Source organism: Ranitomeya imitator, chromosome 3 (assembly GCF_032444005.1).
Source record: "Ranitomeya imitator isolate aRanImi1 chromosome 3, aRanImi1.pri, whole genome shotgun sequence".
In the NCBI taxonomy this organism is placed as follows: domain Eukaryota; kingdom Metazoa; phylum Chordata; class Amphibia; order Anura; family Dendrobatidae; genus Ranitomeya; species Ranitomeya imitator.
The window spans coordinates 86,351,268-86,367,830 of NC_091284.1; the positions used below are offsets into that span (position 1 = coordinate 86,351,268).

At 44.2% G+C, this 16,563-nt stretch overlaps 1 protein-coding gene across 1 annotated transcript in view; it reads left to right on the forward strand.

Moving 5' to 3' along the window:
• The window catches only part of ZRSR2 (zinc finger CCCH-type, RNA binding motif and serine/arginine rich 2), a 38,322-nt gene extending 22,680 nt beyond the window's left edge, over positions 1-15,642 (forward strand). Inside the window, exons 9-12 of the mRNA XM_069761054.1 lie at positions 1,278-1,333; positions 1,613-1,722; positions 2,583-3,325; positions 13,141-15,642. Of these exons, the coding sequence (XP_069617155.1) occupies positions 1,278-1,333; positions 1,613-1,722; positions 2,583-3,313 (897 nt within the window). The 3' untranslated portion in view covers positions 3,314-3,325; positions 13,141-15,642. The remainder of the gene's footprint in view (positions 1-1,277; positions 1,334-1,612; positions 1,723-2,582; positions 3,326-13,140) is intronic.
• Positions 15,643-16,563: the final 921 nt, after the last annotated feature.

The window sequence follows — 16,563 nt, forward strand, 5'->3', positions numbered from 1 at the left end:
CAGCATACACCCATGGTTCCTGTGTCCCCCAATGAAGGCTCCGAGAAACAGATTTTACGGTAAGCAACCAAAAATCCTGTTATCATTACTTTTGGATCGCCCCTCGTAGGTACGTCATTTAGATTCATATATTCTGTAACCCAGCATTAGCCAAGTACATCGCGTCTGCTCGGAAACCAGTCAGTGTTGATGAGGCGTCACCTGGTGGTTGGGTCACCTCCTGTTTTTGGCCCCTTTCCCACTGTGTTCTTCGTCACGTTCAGTAATTCCGTCAGGGCTTGCGTCCGAACAATCCCCCACCTTCTCCGGAAAATGTGGTGGACTGCTTCTGGGTGCATGCCCCCCGTAGGTGTATCCGCCCGAAGATGATGCACGACAGAGCACAGGGTGATGGCGTCTGCACCATTATAATCAATGGCCCCACTGGTGCATACACCAGAAACCCATTTTGAAGGGGTTTCAGACATAAGCCCGATGACTGGACCTCTGAAAGTGAAGCAGAACGCAGTGTGAACGCACCCTTCCACGCAGAAGTGAAGAAATTGCCTTCTGAAAGGTTTCTGTTGCCGTATACCAGATGCCATTTTTTTGCCACTGCATTAAACACTGCCAAATCATACAGAGACGTGGGTCCGTACCATGCATTAGGTGATGCAGGTCTCTCACACCGACAGCTTGGATGCACTGACACAGTGCGGCACTGCGGCATATAAAGAACTGCAGACGTGTCCTTGTGCCACATGTCTGTGCATGGAGATCCCATATGAAAAAAGGTTTGGACACGTTTACTCTAAACTGGACAGTTGTTGCCCTAATAAAACCAAGAGGAGGGCTTTCAGTTCAGGGCAGAATGGCAGGGCAATGGATATAGGGAAGTGATACAAAGGTTGTTGCAGCACCTATAGTTCTGTCAGAATGCTTGTAAAGAGAAACCAACTAACTCATGAAATGTGTATGGCAACTGACAACCTGAGAATCTGGACAATTCCCAGACATGGAAGACTGGTTTATACACCATCAGGAGTTTTAACTCTTTATTAAAGGCATTGTTATAATGCCTAATTAAATGGTTTGTATGAAAGGTTACATGCACTATATAAAAAAAAAAAAAATAGTCATTTTGGACAGTACAATTCTAAGGAGCGCAGTCTTACACGCGGTACCAAGATGAGGTTTTGCTTAGCAGCAATTGTGGGACATTTGATTTTCCTGATGCTGTGGCCCCTGTGTATTGTGATGTTCATTTTCACACTTTTTTTCCTTTCTTCTTTCATCAGGTTAGCTGTAATTTTGAACCACACTTAAGAGGAAATGTCTACGTCCAGTATCGAACGTACGTATTTCATTTTGTACATTTGACATTTTTATTGCTTTCGGTCTCTCAGATTACATATGAAGAATGTAGAAGCAGCCGGCAGACATAGACTGTAGAGTAGCGCTGCCATTAATGGAAAACTATGCAGAAATGACAAACCTCTCACTAGTCCAATCGCTCTTCAGCTGGGGATCAGGCCCTTGTGCTATGTGACTGAGCAGAATTGATAGAAATGCTCTGTGGCTGATGTGTTTGTATGGATCTCTGTATATTACTATTCATCGTTGTCTTTTCAAGGGAAGAAGAGTGCCTGCAGGCGTTTTCGCAGTTTAATGGTCGCTGGTACGCAGGTCGTCAGCTCCAGTGTGAATTTTCACCAGTCACCAAATGGAAATCGGCTATATGTGGTAAGCAGCATTTCTGACTTGGAGAATGGGATCAATTAACGTCCCTTCATCCCCCTCCTGCAATGCAGAAGGATTACCGTAACAGCTTCGGACCTACACAAGGTCAAACCACCCCCACACCCACTCGCCACCATCTTGGTGCTCTTATGAAATCTGCAATACTAAAATAGGATTGAAGGTTTAAAGGGTTATTGCCATCTCCAGAATCCTATCCTCAGGGTGCCAATGGGATTGAAGAGGGAGCCCCACACTCTGACCATCTAGATGCTGTAGTCACTATTCACAGGAGCATTTAAGGGGTTGAATAACAATAGTCGCTGCCAACACTGATAATGGCTGCTGCGGCAAGTTGTCAGCTATAGAGTACAGCCAACAGCTGCTGTATTGTCAGCCGTCAGGGGATGCTGGTCTCTTATATCTCAGATCAGTAAAAAGATGTATTGGTGGTCACTAAGGGGCAAAACCATTTATTTGAATAGTATGGCGCCACCTGGTGTTCAGTGTATGGCAATGTATCAGCACACAGGCTCATTCCCCCCCCCCGCCCCCCCTCCCCTCTGCAAACAGGTATCTGCATAATGGTCCACAGGAATCAGCTACACAGGGCAGTGACCCGGCAGTGTGGGGGGTGACGGAGCCGGTGTGACACGCAGCATTCAGCTACTTTGCTAGTCATGTACATTATTTTATTTTTAAATATATTACAGCGCTGTTTCCGTAACACTTGCTGCACATGGGCTACTTGAGAACATCCCCCAAGCAAGTGCTTTGCTGCTGGATGCCAGACCAAATAACATATTTTGATCCATTTTCAGAGATGTCATACCAGGGAGTTAATTTTTTTTTTTTTTTCTTCATAGGATTATTTGAAAGGCAAAAATGTCCCCGTGGCAAACATTGCAATTTCCTGCATGTCTTCCAGAATCCAAATAATGAATTCTGGCAGGCCACAAGGGACGTAAACGTGTCACCAGATTGGAGAAACCCAAGTGAGAGGAGGGATCGGTCCAGTCGGTATGAAGACTACGGGGTGTCTAAGAGGTACCGCAGCCCCGACTCCAGGAGGAACGGAGAGTCTAGGAGGAGAAAAAAGAGCCACCACAAAAGCAAGAAGAAAAATCGCTCTCACCGGTCGAGAAACCGTAAAAGATCACGCAGCAAGAGTAAAAAGAAACGCAAGCGTAAGAGTCGCAGTCGTAGTTCTTCTAGGTCCAGAAGCAGAAGCAAAAGTTCATCCAGGTCAAAAAGTCATAGCAGAAAGAGCAGAAGCCGATCTAGGTCAAGAAGCCGTTCTACGTCAAGAAGCCGATCTAGGTCCAGAAACCGATCCAGATCTAGGTCCAGAAACCAATCCAGATCTAGGTCCAGAAACAGGTCCAGAAACCGGTCCAGGTCCAGAAACCAATCCAGATCTAGGTCCAGAAACAGGTCCAGAAACCGGTCCAGGTCCAGAAACCGGTCCAGGTCCAGAAATCAATCCAGATCTAGGTCCAGAAACAGGTCCAGAAACCGGTCTAGATCCAGAAGCCGTGGCAGAAGACGGTCAAAGAGCAGAGAGCGGAGCCCAAAAAGCCCCAGTATGCAGAAGTGAAGTCCTAACCAGGTATGTGACATATACGCATTTCACCGAAAAAATGTATGAACCAAAATATCCATTCAGTCAAAGCCCATCCTCTAAAACTCTTGCACAGTACTGGTATGGCCTTGTACAAGCTCTGAGAGAAGCAAAGTCACAATATGGCACCCATACTAATCTATGGGCCCGTACTGTATTGGATTGATTCTGGTTTATACCACTCAGCTGGAGGCCAGAAGATCTGAGTAAGAGGTTTGGATGTAGTCCCTTGTATAGTCTTTCATCAGTAGGCATAGGGAAAAAACCAGTTAAAGTGTACTTAGAGTGGGTAAGTACTGATAATAGAGGAGAGATGCACTTAACTTAAAGGGAACCTGTCAGCAGGATTGTGCACAGTAACCTACACACAGTGTCAGGTCTTGGCCGTTAAACTGATTACAATGCCACCTGGTGATGAAATCCGTCTTGTGGTTGTTGTTTAATCTTAATTTTCAGTTAATGATATGCTCGTGCTCCAGGGCGGCCTGTGGGGGGTCTTCATGTGGTGCCCTGATTAGGTATCCATAATGCAGGCTGCTGACAGTGGATCCCTCACTGACCTGCCCCCCATGGCTGGCACTTACCTGCAGAAGCGTTTTTTTTTTTTTCTTCTACAGAATATACAGGTATTCATTATACAAACTAGGGGTCATGTCAGTGAGAGATCAGTGACCTGTCAGCAGTCTGCATTATGAATAGCTAAGCAGAGCACCATATGAAGCACCCCCCTCAGGCCGCCCCAGAGCGTGAGCATATCATTAACTCAAAACTGAATATAAAGATTACACAGCAACCACAAGACTGATTTAACCCCTTAACGACCACCGATACACCTTTTAACGGCAGCAGTTAGGGTACGTAAACCACAGCGCCGTTAATTAACGGTATATCGGCGACCGCAAAAAAAAAAGTCAGACAGATTTTCCATTTAATTTCTCTCTCCTTTGATAAGATCGCACATCAGAAGAAAGAGATATAGGGTCCCCTGATCACCACCCCGGTACCTCTCGTGACCCTGCAACCCCCCTTCTTCCAGGAGAAAATGGCGGGCGCATGCGCAGTGCGCCCGCCGAGATCTGCCGGCTAGCAACAAAAGGAAATTTTTCCTGTTGGTTCATTTTGATCACTACGATAGACCTTATCACAGTGATCAAAATATAAAAAGTAGTAAATAACCCCCCCCCCCCCCCCCTTTATCACCCCCTTAGTTAAGGAAAAATAATAAAATAAAAAATATATATTTATTTCCATTTCTCCATTAGGGTTGAGCTAAGGTGAGGGTTGGAGTTAGAATTGGGGGTTTCCACTGTTTAGGCACATCAGGGGGTCTCGAAACGCGACATGTTGCCACCATTGATTTTAGCCAATTTTGCGTTCAAAAAGTCAACACAGTGCTCCTTCCCTTCTGAGTCCTGCCATGCACCCAAACAGTGGCTTTTCCCCACATATGGGGTATCGGCGTACTCAGGAGAAATTGCACAACAAATTTTTTTGGTCCATTTTCTCCTTATACCCTTGTGAAAAAAAAAAAAAAAATTGGTTCCAAAGTAAAAAAAAAAAAAAGTAAAATGTTAATTTTTTTCCTTCCACATTGTTTTAGTTTTCGTGAAGCACCTGAAGGGTTAATAAACTTCTTGAATGTGGTTTTGCGCACCTTGAGGGGTGCAGTTTTAAGAATGGTGTAAAGTAGACATGTGGGAAATGTTATTTATTAAGTAGTTTGTGTGACACGACTCTCTGATTTAAGGGCATAAAAATTCAAAGTTTGAAAATTGCAAAATTTTCGCCATATTTCCGTGTTTTTCATAAATAAATGCAAGTTATATCGAGGAAATGTTACCACTATGATGAAGTACAATGTGTCACGAAAAAACATTCTCAGAATCAGTGGGGTATGTTGAAGCGCTCCAGAGTTATTACCTCATAAAGGGACAGTGGTCAGAATTGTAAAAATTGTCTTGTCATTAAGCCTAAATTGGCTCAGTCACTAAGGGGTTAATCAACCAAGGTATCATTTTAATCAGTATAACGGCGCCGACCTGACACTGTGTGTAGGTTACCGTGCACAATCCTGCTGACAGGTTCCGTTTATGTGTTCATCTTAAATGATTGTGATGACAACTCCGTTAACAGTAAGTAATCTGTTCACACGATGAAGCCTCTGCCTTGCATCCACCGCTGAGTTTACCACAAAACAGAGCCAAGTGCCAAAAATAATAAATCCAGGCATAGGTTGGGTCCTTCTCAACCAAACTTCAAGAAAGGCCTGGCACAAGGTGAATAAAAACTATTAAAATCTCTTATCGGTACGTAACGCGTTTCTGGGCTCAAGAGCCCCTTTTTCAAGTGGTGGAGATCTACTATATAATTGTCTAAGGGTCACTTCCGTCTTTCTGTCTGTCCTTCTGTCTGTCACAGATATTCATTGGTCGCGGCCTCTGTCTGTCATGGAATCCAAGTCGCTGATTGGTCGTGGCAAAACGCCCACGACCATTGCCACGACCAATCAGTGACGGCCACAGTCTGGCGGCAATATGGCCGCTCTTTCCTCCCCGCAGTCAGTGCTCGCTCCATACTCCCCTCCAGTCATCCAGTCAGCCCTCACACAGGGTTCATGCCAGCGTTATGCAGCATCAATAGTAAAAAGATCTACTGTTACAAATAATAATAATAAAAAAAATGTTATTCTCACCCTCCGACGTGTCGCCCTGTCCTCGGCAGTTCAAGCGGCAGGCTCCGGTGCCAAGGATGCTATGCGAGAAGGACCTGCCATGACGTCACGGTCATTTGACAGTGACATCACAGGTCCTGCGCTCATTCCAACCCTGGGACCGGAAGCTGCCGCGTGCACCGCACACAGGTGATAGGACTACAAGGGGCCCTCGGAAGGTGAGTATATGTTTATTTTTTAACCTGTTACATATGTGGCTGGGCAATATACTACATAGCTGGCCAATATACTACGTGACTGGGCAATATACTACGTGGCTGGGCAATATACTACGTGTCTGTGCTGTATACTACGTGACTGGGCAATATACTACGTAGCTGGGAAATATACTATGTGACTGGGCAATATACTACGTGACTGGGCAATATACTACGTGACTGGGCAATATACTACGTAGCTGGGCAATATACTACGTGACTGGGCAATATACTACGTGACTGGGCAATATACTACGTGGCTGGGCAATATACTACGTGACTGGGCAATATACTACGTGACTGGGCAATATACTACGTGACTGGGCAATATACTACGTGGCTGGGCAATATACTACGTGGCTGGGCAATATACTACGTGGCTGGGCAATATACTACGTGACTGGGCAATATACTACGTGTCTGTGCTGTATACTACGTGTCTGTGCTGTATACTACGTAGCTGGGCAATATACGACGTGGTTGGGCAATATACTACGTGTCTGTGCTGTATACTACGTGGCTCTGTGCTGTATACTACGTAGCTGGGCAATATACTACGTGGGCTGTGCAATATACTACGTGACTGGGCAATATACTACGTGTCTGTGCTGTATACTACGTGTCTGTGCTGTATACTACGTAGCTGGGCAATATACTACGTGGTTGGGCAATATACTATGTGTCTGTGCTGTATACTACGTGGCTCTGTGCTGTATACTACGTAGCTGGGAAATATACTACGTGGGCTGTGCAATAAACTACGTGACTGTGCAATATACTACGTGACTGGGCAATATACTACGTGGAAATGCATATTCTAGAATAACCGATGCGTTAGAATCGGGCCACCATCTAGTATGGACTTAAAGGCTGTCTGCTATTTATGTAAAGACACAAACACCAAGGACGTAGATATGGAAGACATTCCCATAATGCATTAATTGGATCAAACCATCACTTAAATTACAAAAACAGCTGAGCTACATTGTCACATTACCTCACAGGGTTGCCGCTCTGATGCCATGCCGTCACATTACCTCACAGGGTTGCCGCTCTGATGCCATGCCGTCACATTACCTCACAGGGTTGCCGCTCTGATGCCATGCCGTCACATTACCTCACAGGGTTGCCGCTCTGATGCCATGCCGTCACATTACCTCACAGGGTTGCTGCTCTGATCCCATGCCGTCACATTACCTCACAGGGTTGCCGCTCTGATCCCATGCCGTCACATTACCTCACAGGGTTGCCGCTCTGATCCCATGCCGTCACATTACCTCACAGGGTTGCCGCTCTGATCCCATGCCGTCACATTACCTCACAGGGTTGCCGCTCTGATCCCATGCCGTCACATTACCTCACAGGGTTGCCGCTCTGATGCCATGCCGTCACATTACCTCACAGGGTTGCCGCTCTGATCCCATGCCGTCACATTACCTCACAGGGTTGCCGCTCTGATCCCATGCCGTCACATTACCTCACAGGGTTGCCGCTCTGATCCCATGCCGTCACATTACCTCACAGGGTTGCCGCTCTGATCCCATGCCGTCACATTACCTCACAGGGTTGCCGCTCTGATCCCATGCCGTTGCGTGGCTGAAAAATCAATGTATCACTGTGCTCTGAAAGTGTAAACGTTGCGCATGTGCAAAGTTCCGTTGCCATGGCGCCCGCAAACTATTTCCACTAAATCTATGCTTTATAAGCCAAATAACACTTCTTCAATTCCAAGTCCTGAGGTGTATCCATACTGTAGTTTTGGCCCTCATATATTGCCATGTTTTGGCGAAATTGTTTTACAAATTGTGGGATCCATTTTCTCCTTTTGCCCCCTTTTAAAAATGGAAACAAATGGGGCCAGAACAACATGGGCAAACACTTGGCAAATGAGATTTAATGTAGATAAATGGAGTAATTCACCTAGGACGGAGTAACCCTATTGCAGCATATACCTTAAACGCGAGTATACTCGGGACTACAGAACAGGAGAAGGACTTAGGTATTTTGGTTACAAGCAAGCTGAGCAGCAGTACTCAATGTCAGGCAGCAGCCGCAAAAGCAAGTAAGATTTTAGGATCTATAAAAAGAAAATCCAGCGATCCCAACATATTATTACCCCTTTATAAATCACTGGTGAGGTCACATCTAGAATATGGATCCAGTTTTGGGCTCCATATTTTAAAAAGGATATTCAGAAGTTACAAAGATGGGGAACTAGATTATTACAAGGGATTTAAGGCCTCTCATATGAGGAGAGGTTGGAAAAGTTGGGCTTGTTTAGCTTAGAAAAAAGCCGCCTCAGAGGAGATCTCATTAACATGTATAAATACATGTGTAGCCAGTACAAAGCACTGGCACATGACTTATTCCTTCCAAAGACCGTACTGAGGACCAGGGGGCAGTCATTACGGGTGGAAGAAAGGCAATGCCGGCAGCTGAACAGGAAAGGGTTCTTTACAGTTAGAGCAGTCACTATAACAGCTTTTAAAAAAGGGCTGGAGGATTTCCTTGACACACATAACATTGTGGGTTATAATTAAATTAGTGACAATGTATAATTGGTGGCGGAAGGTTGAACTTGTTGGACCTAGGTCTTTTTTCCAGCTACGTAACTATTTTTTTTTCTTTTTTTTTTCTCCAAGGCCCAACATAAGATTATTTTAAATGCTTGTGGGGTCAAAATGCTCGTCACGCTCCTTGAAGAGGGTAGTTTCAAAAATGGGACCACTTGTAGTTGGTTTCTGCTGTGTTGGTCATTCAGGGACTCTGCAAATGCAGCATAGCATCCACAATCTATTTTAGCCAAATTCACTCTTCAAAAATTACTCCTTCCCTTCCGAGCCCTCCTGTATGCCCAAATAGTAGCTTCTGACCACATATGGGATATTGCCACTTTATGAGAGATTGTGCAACAAATCATGGGATCTATTTTTCTTCGCTTACCACTTGTCAAAATGATACATTTGGAGCTGAATGAACATTTTAGTGGCAAAATGTTTTTTTTGTTTTTTTTTCATTGCACTTTGTCTTCACTCCTGTGGGGTTAACAAAATCACTGATTACCGTATATACTCGAGTATAAGCCGAGATTTTCAGCCCAAATTTTTGGGCTGAAAGTGCCCCTCTCGGCTTATACTTGAGTCACAGTAGCGGTGGGGTCGGCGGGTGAGGGGGAGAGGGCACTGAGGTATACTTACCTGCTTCCAGCGATCCTGGCGCTCCCCCTGCCGTCCCACGGTCTTCTGTGCTGCAGCTTCTTCCCCTCTTCAGCGGTCACGTGGGACCGCTCATTAGAGAAATGAATAGGCGGCTCCACCTCCCATAGGGGTGGAGCCGCCTATTCATTTCTCTAATCAGCGGTGCCGGTGACCGCTGACAGGAAGAGCTGCAGCACAGAAGACCGTGTGACAGGCGGGGAGCGCCAGGATTGCTGGGACTAGGTAAGTATGTCATACTTGCCTGTCCCCGTTCCAGCCGCCGGGCGCCGCTCCATCTTCCCGGCGTCTATCTGCGCTCTGACTGTGCAGGTCAAAGGGCGCGATGACGCATATAGTGTGCGCGGCGCCCTCTGCCTGATCAGTCAGAGCGGAGAGAGACGCTGGGACCGGACGCCGGAACGAGACGCCGGGAGCTGCAAGCAAGAGAGGTGAGTATGTGTTTTTTTTTTTATTTTATTGCAGCAGCAGCAGCAGTGGCACAGATTTATGTGGAGCATCTATAGGGAAATATGAACGGTGCAGAGCACTATATGGGGCAGTATGAACAGTGCAGAGCACTATATGGGGCAGTATGAACGGTGCAGAGCACTGTATGGGGCAGTATGAACGGTGCAGAGCACTGTATGGGGCAGTATGAATGGTGCAGAGCACTGTATGGGGCAGTATGAACGGTGCAGAGCACTGTATGGGGCAGTATGAACGGTGCAGAGCACTGTATGGGGCAGTATGAATGGTGCAGAGCACTGTATGGGGCAGTATGAACGGTGCAGAGCACTGTATGGGGCAGTATGAACGGTGCAGAGCACTGTATGGGGCAGTATGAACGGTGCAGAGCACTATATGGGGCAGTATGAACGGTGCAGAGCACTATATGGGGCACAGATATGGGGCACAGATATGGGACAAAAATGAACGGTGCTGAGCATATATGGGGCACAGATATGGGGCAATATGAACGGTGCAGAGCACTATATGGCACAGCTATGGGGAAATAATGATCTATTTTTATTTTTGAAATTCACCGGTAAATGCTGCATTTCCACCCTAGGCTTATACTCGAGTCAATAAGTTTTCCCAGTTTTTTTGTGGCAAAATTAGGGGGGTCGGCTTCTACTCGAGTATATACGGTACTTTCAGGGGTGCTGTGAGGATTTCTCCAAAGTCCCTACAAAAGTTAATAGGATTCTAAAAAGGAAAAAAAAAGTTTTGGAAAGTTCATTGAAACTATGAACAATTGCTTTTCTATTTTAATATCCTGAACAAAAATGTTAATAAAATGAAGGTATCATAAAGTAGATATATAGGGAAATGTTATTTATTCACAATTTTTGTGCGGAATCTGGGTTAAGGGCATAAAATTTCAAAGTTTGAAAATTGCTAATTCCCCGCAAATTTGAGATGTTTTCATAAATAGGCAAAACATATTGCCCTATGTTTATCACTAGACTAAAGTGCAATGTTTTTGGTTTTTTTCCGGAAAACAATCGTAAGAATCACTGGATAGTTGAAAGTGTTTCCAAATTATTACAACAGAAAGTGACATGTCAGATTGAAAAAAAAAATTGGGCATGGTCACCAAGGCTAAAACTGGCTGGAGGTAGGGATGAGCGAGCATGCTCGGATAAGGTGTTATTACCTTTTATAAGGTGTTATCTGAGCATGCTCGTGTCTTCGAGTAGTTTCAGCATGCTTGAAAAATGTGGTCTAGTCGTCACGTCTGCATGTCTCGTGGCTGTTCGACAGCCGCAACACATACGGGGCTTTCCTGTTTGTTAGGCAATCCCTGCATATCGAACAGCCATGAGACATGCAGCCCCTGCGACTCGAGCATAGTATACGAACATGCCGAAATGCTCATTTAACACTCAAGCATGCTCAGATAACACCTTATCCGAGCACATTCGCTCATCACTAGCTGAAGGGAAGGGGTTAAGTGTTTCGGCTATGAAATTTTTCTTATTTCTTATTATGGTTCCTGTTAAAGGAAATATTTCTCTTCAGCTTTATATCTGTAAACCCCGTCTGGCGCTCATCTTGGCTACATACGTAGGATGGCAGCGGGGAAGCAACAGAGGTCACAATCCGCTCACTATAGATAAGGAAAAAGAAATGTTGTTTGACTGGTCATTTCATGGCTTATAAGCCGCGTCCTTGGTTCATACTGCGCATTAAACCCCTGGGAGGAAATCCTGACCAACGCCAAATCATCGGCTCTTCTTTTGGTGTTCTAAGAGATTAGTTATAAAGGATTACACAGGACTGCGGCTCCACATCACACACACCGTCTCCAGCCTTCGCCATTATAGTCGCTCATTAAAATCTTCGTCCTCTTTTTCTGCCTTTTACAGTACAAAGAAATAATAGATACATACGTACATTCGTCTTTATAAGAGCAGGTGGATTTCAGCTCTGCAGCAGCTAATAATGGCAGAAATCTCACAACGCATGAACTTCCTTTGAACTAAGACACAAGTAAGATCCATTATTGAAGGCTCTGCGGCTGCTCAACTATAGAAACTGTAAAAGGCATGTTTCACGGAGTTAAAAAAAAGACAAAAAATCTTCAGTTTCTTTTAAGTTAAAGCAAAATAAATGGATCCAGTTTGTAGAAAAGTTTTTATTGAAGAAAAACACGATAGAAAATATTTAACTGAAAAAAATGTATGAAAGTACCCTAAATAAATTGTTTTGGTCTCATGGATTTTGTATTTTATGTACTAAGGTCTTCAGTTCTTCTCGAATGGAAGTAGGATGGAGTAATAACGGCTTGTCCAGCTCCATTTTTTTTTTTTTTTGAACAGTAAAACCAGGCTCCTCCTGGCCTGGCGGGTTTCCTTCTCTGCTTTGTACTCACTGGTAGAGGAAGCAAGGAGCCCAGCGGGGACCCTGGCAAAGCTTTGGAACAGCAGCGCGTGGGTGGGGGTGTTTGCATTTGTGTTAAAAAGTCGATGTTGAACCTGGTAAATAAAAACAACAAAAAATGGTTATCTACTTTTTAATTTGTCCCTGAAATTTCCATAGATTAGTGATCATCGAGATGTTGCAGAATTACGCCTCCCAGGTTACATTGACACCCACGGGCAACGCTCATTGTTGTAGCTGGAGAGCCATACTTTAGAACCCACTAGTATAAATACATGAAATTAATCCAGCTCGCAATATGACATATCCTTTGCTTCCACATTTTGATACTGTATTTTTGAGGCTCCAAACAAGCAATCAATGGGAAAAGAACAAACCTTGTTCCTTATTTTTTTTTTCCTATAAATAATACTTCCATTTTCAAGACTTATCTCGTGCTGCGCCGGTTTTCTTGAATGCACTACCCCAGACAATCTGATTAATACCTTTCCCCCACATTTGTAAGTGTGCTCTAAACACCTCTCTTTTGTTTTTCTTCTTCCATATTTTCCAGCTTTTACAATGTAGCTACAACTATTAATATAAAGGTGGTGCCACATTCTTACATATAGGCTATTAGCCCTGTGTGGGGGAAGGACAGTGACCATTCTCGAGCCGTGGTCATCACTGCATGAAATCCTGGCAATGTTGTATTTCCACATAATAACTTTCTCTTTTTGCACAATTCTTAGAGTTGAGACTTTCTGTGTGTTTGTTGCCTTTTAATGATCTGACTCTTTCATGTGTGTTTTACAGGTTCGATGTGATCACATTAAAACTGGCAGATTCTGTTCTGGCATCAATCTATGGATACAGTGTATCCGCATGAGAACGATTGTGACACTACTCGGCCGTGATGACAGACTGGCAGCATCTTCAGGGCTTCAGTTCTTCCAATGCAGTGTAAGGCTGTGTGCACACGTTGCTGATTTTTCATGTTTTTGTCGCTATAAAACCGCAAAAAAAAGCATACATTATGCATCCCATCATTTAGAATGAATTCCGCAATTTTTGTGCACATGATGCATTTTTTTCCGCGAAAAAAACGCATCGCGGTTAAAAACGCAGCATGTTCATTAATTTTGCGGATTTCCCACTATATAATGTATTGTGAAATGTTTGGAAAAATCCGCAAAAAAAGCACCAAAACACGGTAAAAACGCACAAAAAACGCATGCAGATTTCTTGCAGAAAATTTCAGGTTTTTCTCAGGAAATTTCTGCAATAAATCTTGAACGTGTGCACATAGCCTAAAGGAGACTATTATTTATAAACTGCGTTTGTGAGAAGTACAGTGGGGGAAAAAAGTATTTAGTCCGCCACCAATTGTGCAAGTTCTCCCACTTAAAAAGATGACAGAGGCCTGCAACTAACATCATAGGTAGACCACAACTATGAGAGTCAAAAGGAGAAAACAAATCCAGAAAATCGCCTTGTCTGATTTGGCAAGATTTATTTTGCAAATTATGGTGAAAAATAAGTATTTGGTCATTAACAAAAGTTCATCTCAGTATTTTGTTATATATCCTTTGTTGGCAATGACAGAGGTCAAACGTTTTCTGTAAGTCTTCACAATTGTGGCACACACTGTTGGTGGTATGTTGCTCCATTCCTCCATGCAGATCTCCTCTACAGCAGTGATGTTTTGGGCCTGTCGCTGGGCAACACAGACTTTCGACTCACTCCAAAGGTTTTCTATGGGGTTGAGATCTGGAGACTGGCTAGGCCACTCCTGTACCTTGATATGCTTCTTACGACGCCACTCCTTCATTGCACTGGCGGTGTGCTTGGGAATCATTATTCTGAAAGACCCATCTACGTTTCATCTTCAATGCTCTTGCTGATGGAAGGTAGTTTGCGCTCAAAATCTCATGATACATGGCCTCATTCATTATTTCATGTACATGGATCTGTTGTCCTGATCCCTTTGCAGAGAAACCGCCCCAAAGCATGATGTTGCCACCTCCATGCTTCACAATAGGTATGGTGTTCTTTGGATGCAACTCGGCATTCTGTCTCCTCCAAACATGACGAGTTTTGTTTCTACCAATCAGTTCTACTTTGGTTTCATCAGACCATATGACATTCTCCCAATACTTGTCTGGATAATCAAAATGCTCTCTAGCAAACGTCTGACGGGCCTGGACATGTATTGGCTTAAGCAGGGGGACATGTCTGGCACTGCAAGATCTGAGTCCCTGGCGGCGTAGTGTGTTACTTATGGTAGGCCTTGTTACGGTGGTCCCAGCTCTATGCAGGTCATTCACTAGGTCCCTCGTGTGGTTCTGGGATTTTTGCTTACCATTCTTGGGATCATTTTGACCCCACGCGGTGAGATCTTGCGTGGAGCCCCAAATCGAGGGAGATTATCAGTGGTCTTGTATGTCTTCCATTTTGTTATTATTGCTCCCACAGTTGATTTCATCACACCAAGCTGCTTGCCTATTGGTGCAGGGCTACAATTTTGTTTCTGGTGTCCTTCAACAGCTGTTTGGTCTTCACCATAGTGGAGTTTGGAGTGTGACTGTTTGAGGTTGTGGACAGGTGTCTTTTATACTGATAACAAGTTCAAACAGGTGCCATTACTACAGGTAATGAGTGGAGGACAGAGGAGCCTCTTAAAGAAGAAGTTGCTGGTCTGTGAGAGCAAGAAATCCAGCAAGTTTTTAGGTGACCAAATACTTATTTTCCACCATAAGTTGCAAAATAAATCTAGCAAAATCAGACAAGGTGATTTTCTGGATTTGTGTTCTCATTTGACTCTCATAGGCTACGTTCAGACTAGCGTTGTGCGCCGCTGCGTCGGCGACACAATGCACGCAAAAACGCGGCAAAACGCACGCAAAAACGCTGCGTTTTGCGACGCGTGCGTCGTTTTTTGCCGAAAATCGGACGCAAGAAAAATGCAACTTGTTGCGTTTTCTTGGTCCGGCAAAAAAGACGCATGCGTCGCAAAAGGCAACAAACAAAAACGCATGCGTCCCCCATGTTAAACATAGGGGCTTATGACGCGTGCGTCGCCGCTGCGTCGCCCGACGCTAACCCGACGCACACTAGCACAACGCTAGTCTGAACGTAGCCATAGTTGAGGTCTACCTATGATGTCAATTACAGGCCTCTCTCATCTTAAGTGGGAGAACTTGCACAACTGATGGCTGACTAAATACTTTTTTTCCCCACTGTGCATGGAAAAACCATTCTTTGTTTTCTAATGTGAAAGTATAAATATTTTTTAATAAAAATGTAAAATTTGTTGAAGATATGTACTGTCATTGTTGTGGGAAAGAAGATTATCAAGCAATAATTATACAGAGAATACATTTTTCCAGCTCAAAAGTCCGGATCACCTATTGTTTTCAATGGGAATCGGGTTCTGGTTGAAGTTTGGGTAGAGGTCAGGTAACTTGGACTGAACTTTTGGAATAAAGTTTGTGTCTGGTACAAGAACCCAAACTTCCATGAGTCCGCTACATCCCTAAGCTCATGTGTTATTGACAAACTTGCTCACTTTTTCCTGTTCATGTGCTTGGCCGGTTGCACAGTTGTCCTGTACTCTCAATACAGTTCTTACTAATAAATACTTGTTCCTATGGACACTTGACTATATTTAAGGACATGTGGGAAGATCTCTTCTATGAAAACTCTTCACATTTGAGAGTTTATTTCAAGTACCATTACACCTTAGTGGTACCAAAATTGTCATAATTAGAGTCGAGTCAAAACCACATCCCTGATTATGAACACTGGTGTAAAAGACATAGATCCGAGGTCATGTAACCATAGTCAGAGAGCTATAACAATATAGAGCATAAACCTAAAGGGATTGTCAACATGTACTAAATAAAAGAAAAAAAAATACTGAAATTCGAGCCAATTGCATCTTATGGAAGTTGAGTTTTACATAGCTATACTATTTACACCAAACAGGACCAGCGTGATTCACACCTGTCTTGAGGGGACGTGCTCCTGATTTATGTAGAGGTCCACGCCTCTGACGAGTGGCATACTCCTCCGTCAGGTACTGGAGAGACGCAGGGAACATCACAGCTCGTTATGAATGAGATGAGCTGTGGCGTCACACCCCAACCTAGCACATTTCAGCGGAGCTGGAAGAATCTGGGGTGAAGATGCCAAAAGTTGCAGTTTTGTCAACATTTTTGCTAAAAAATAGAATATCTC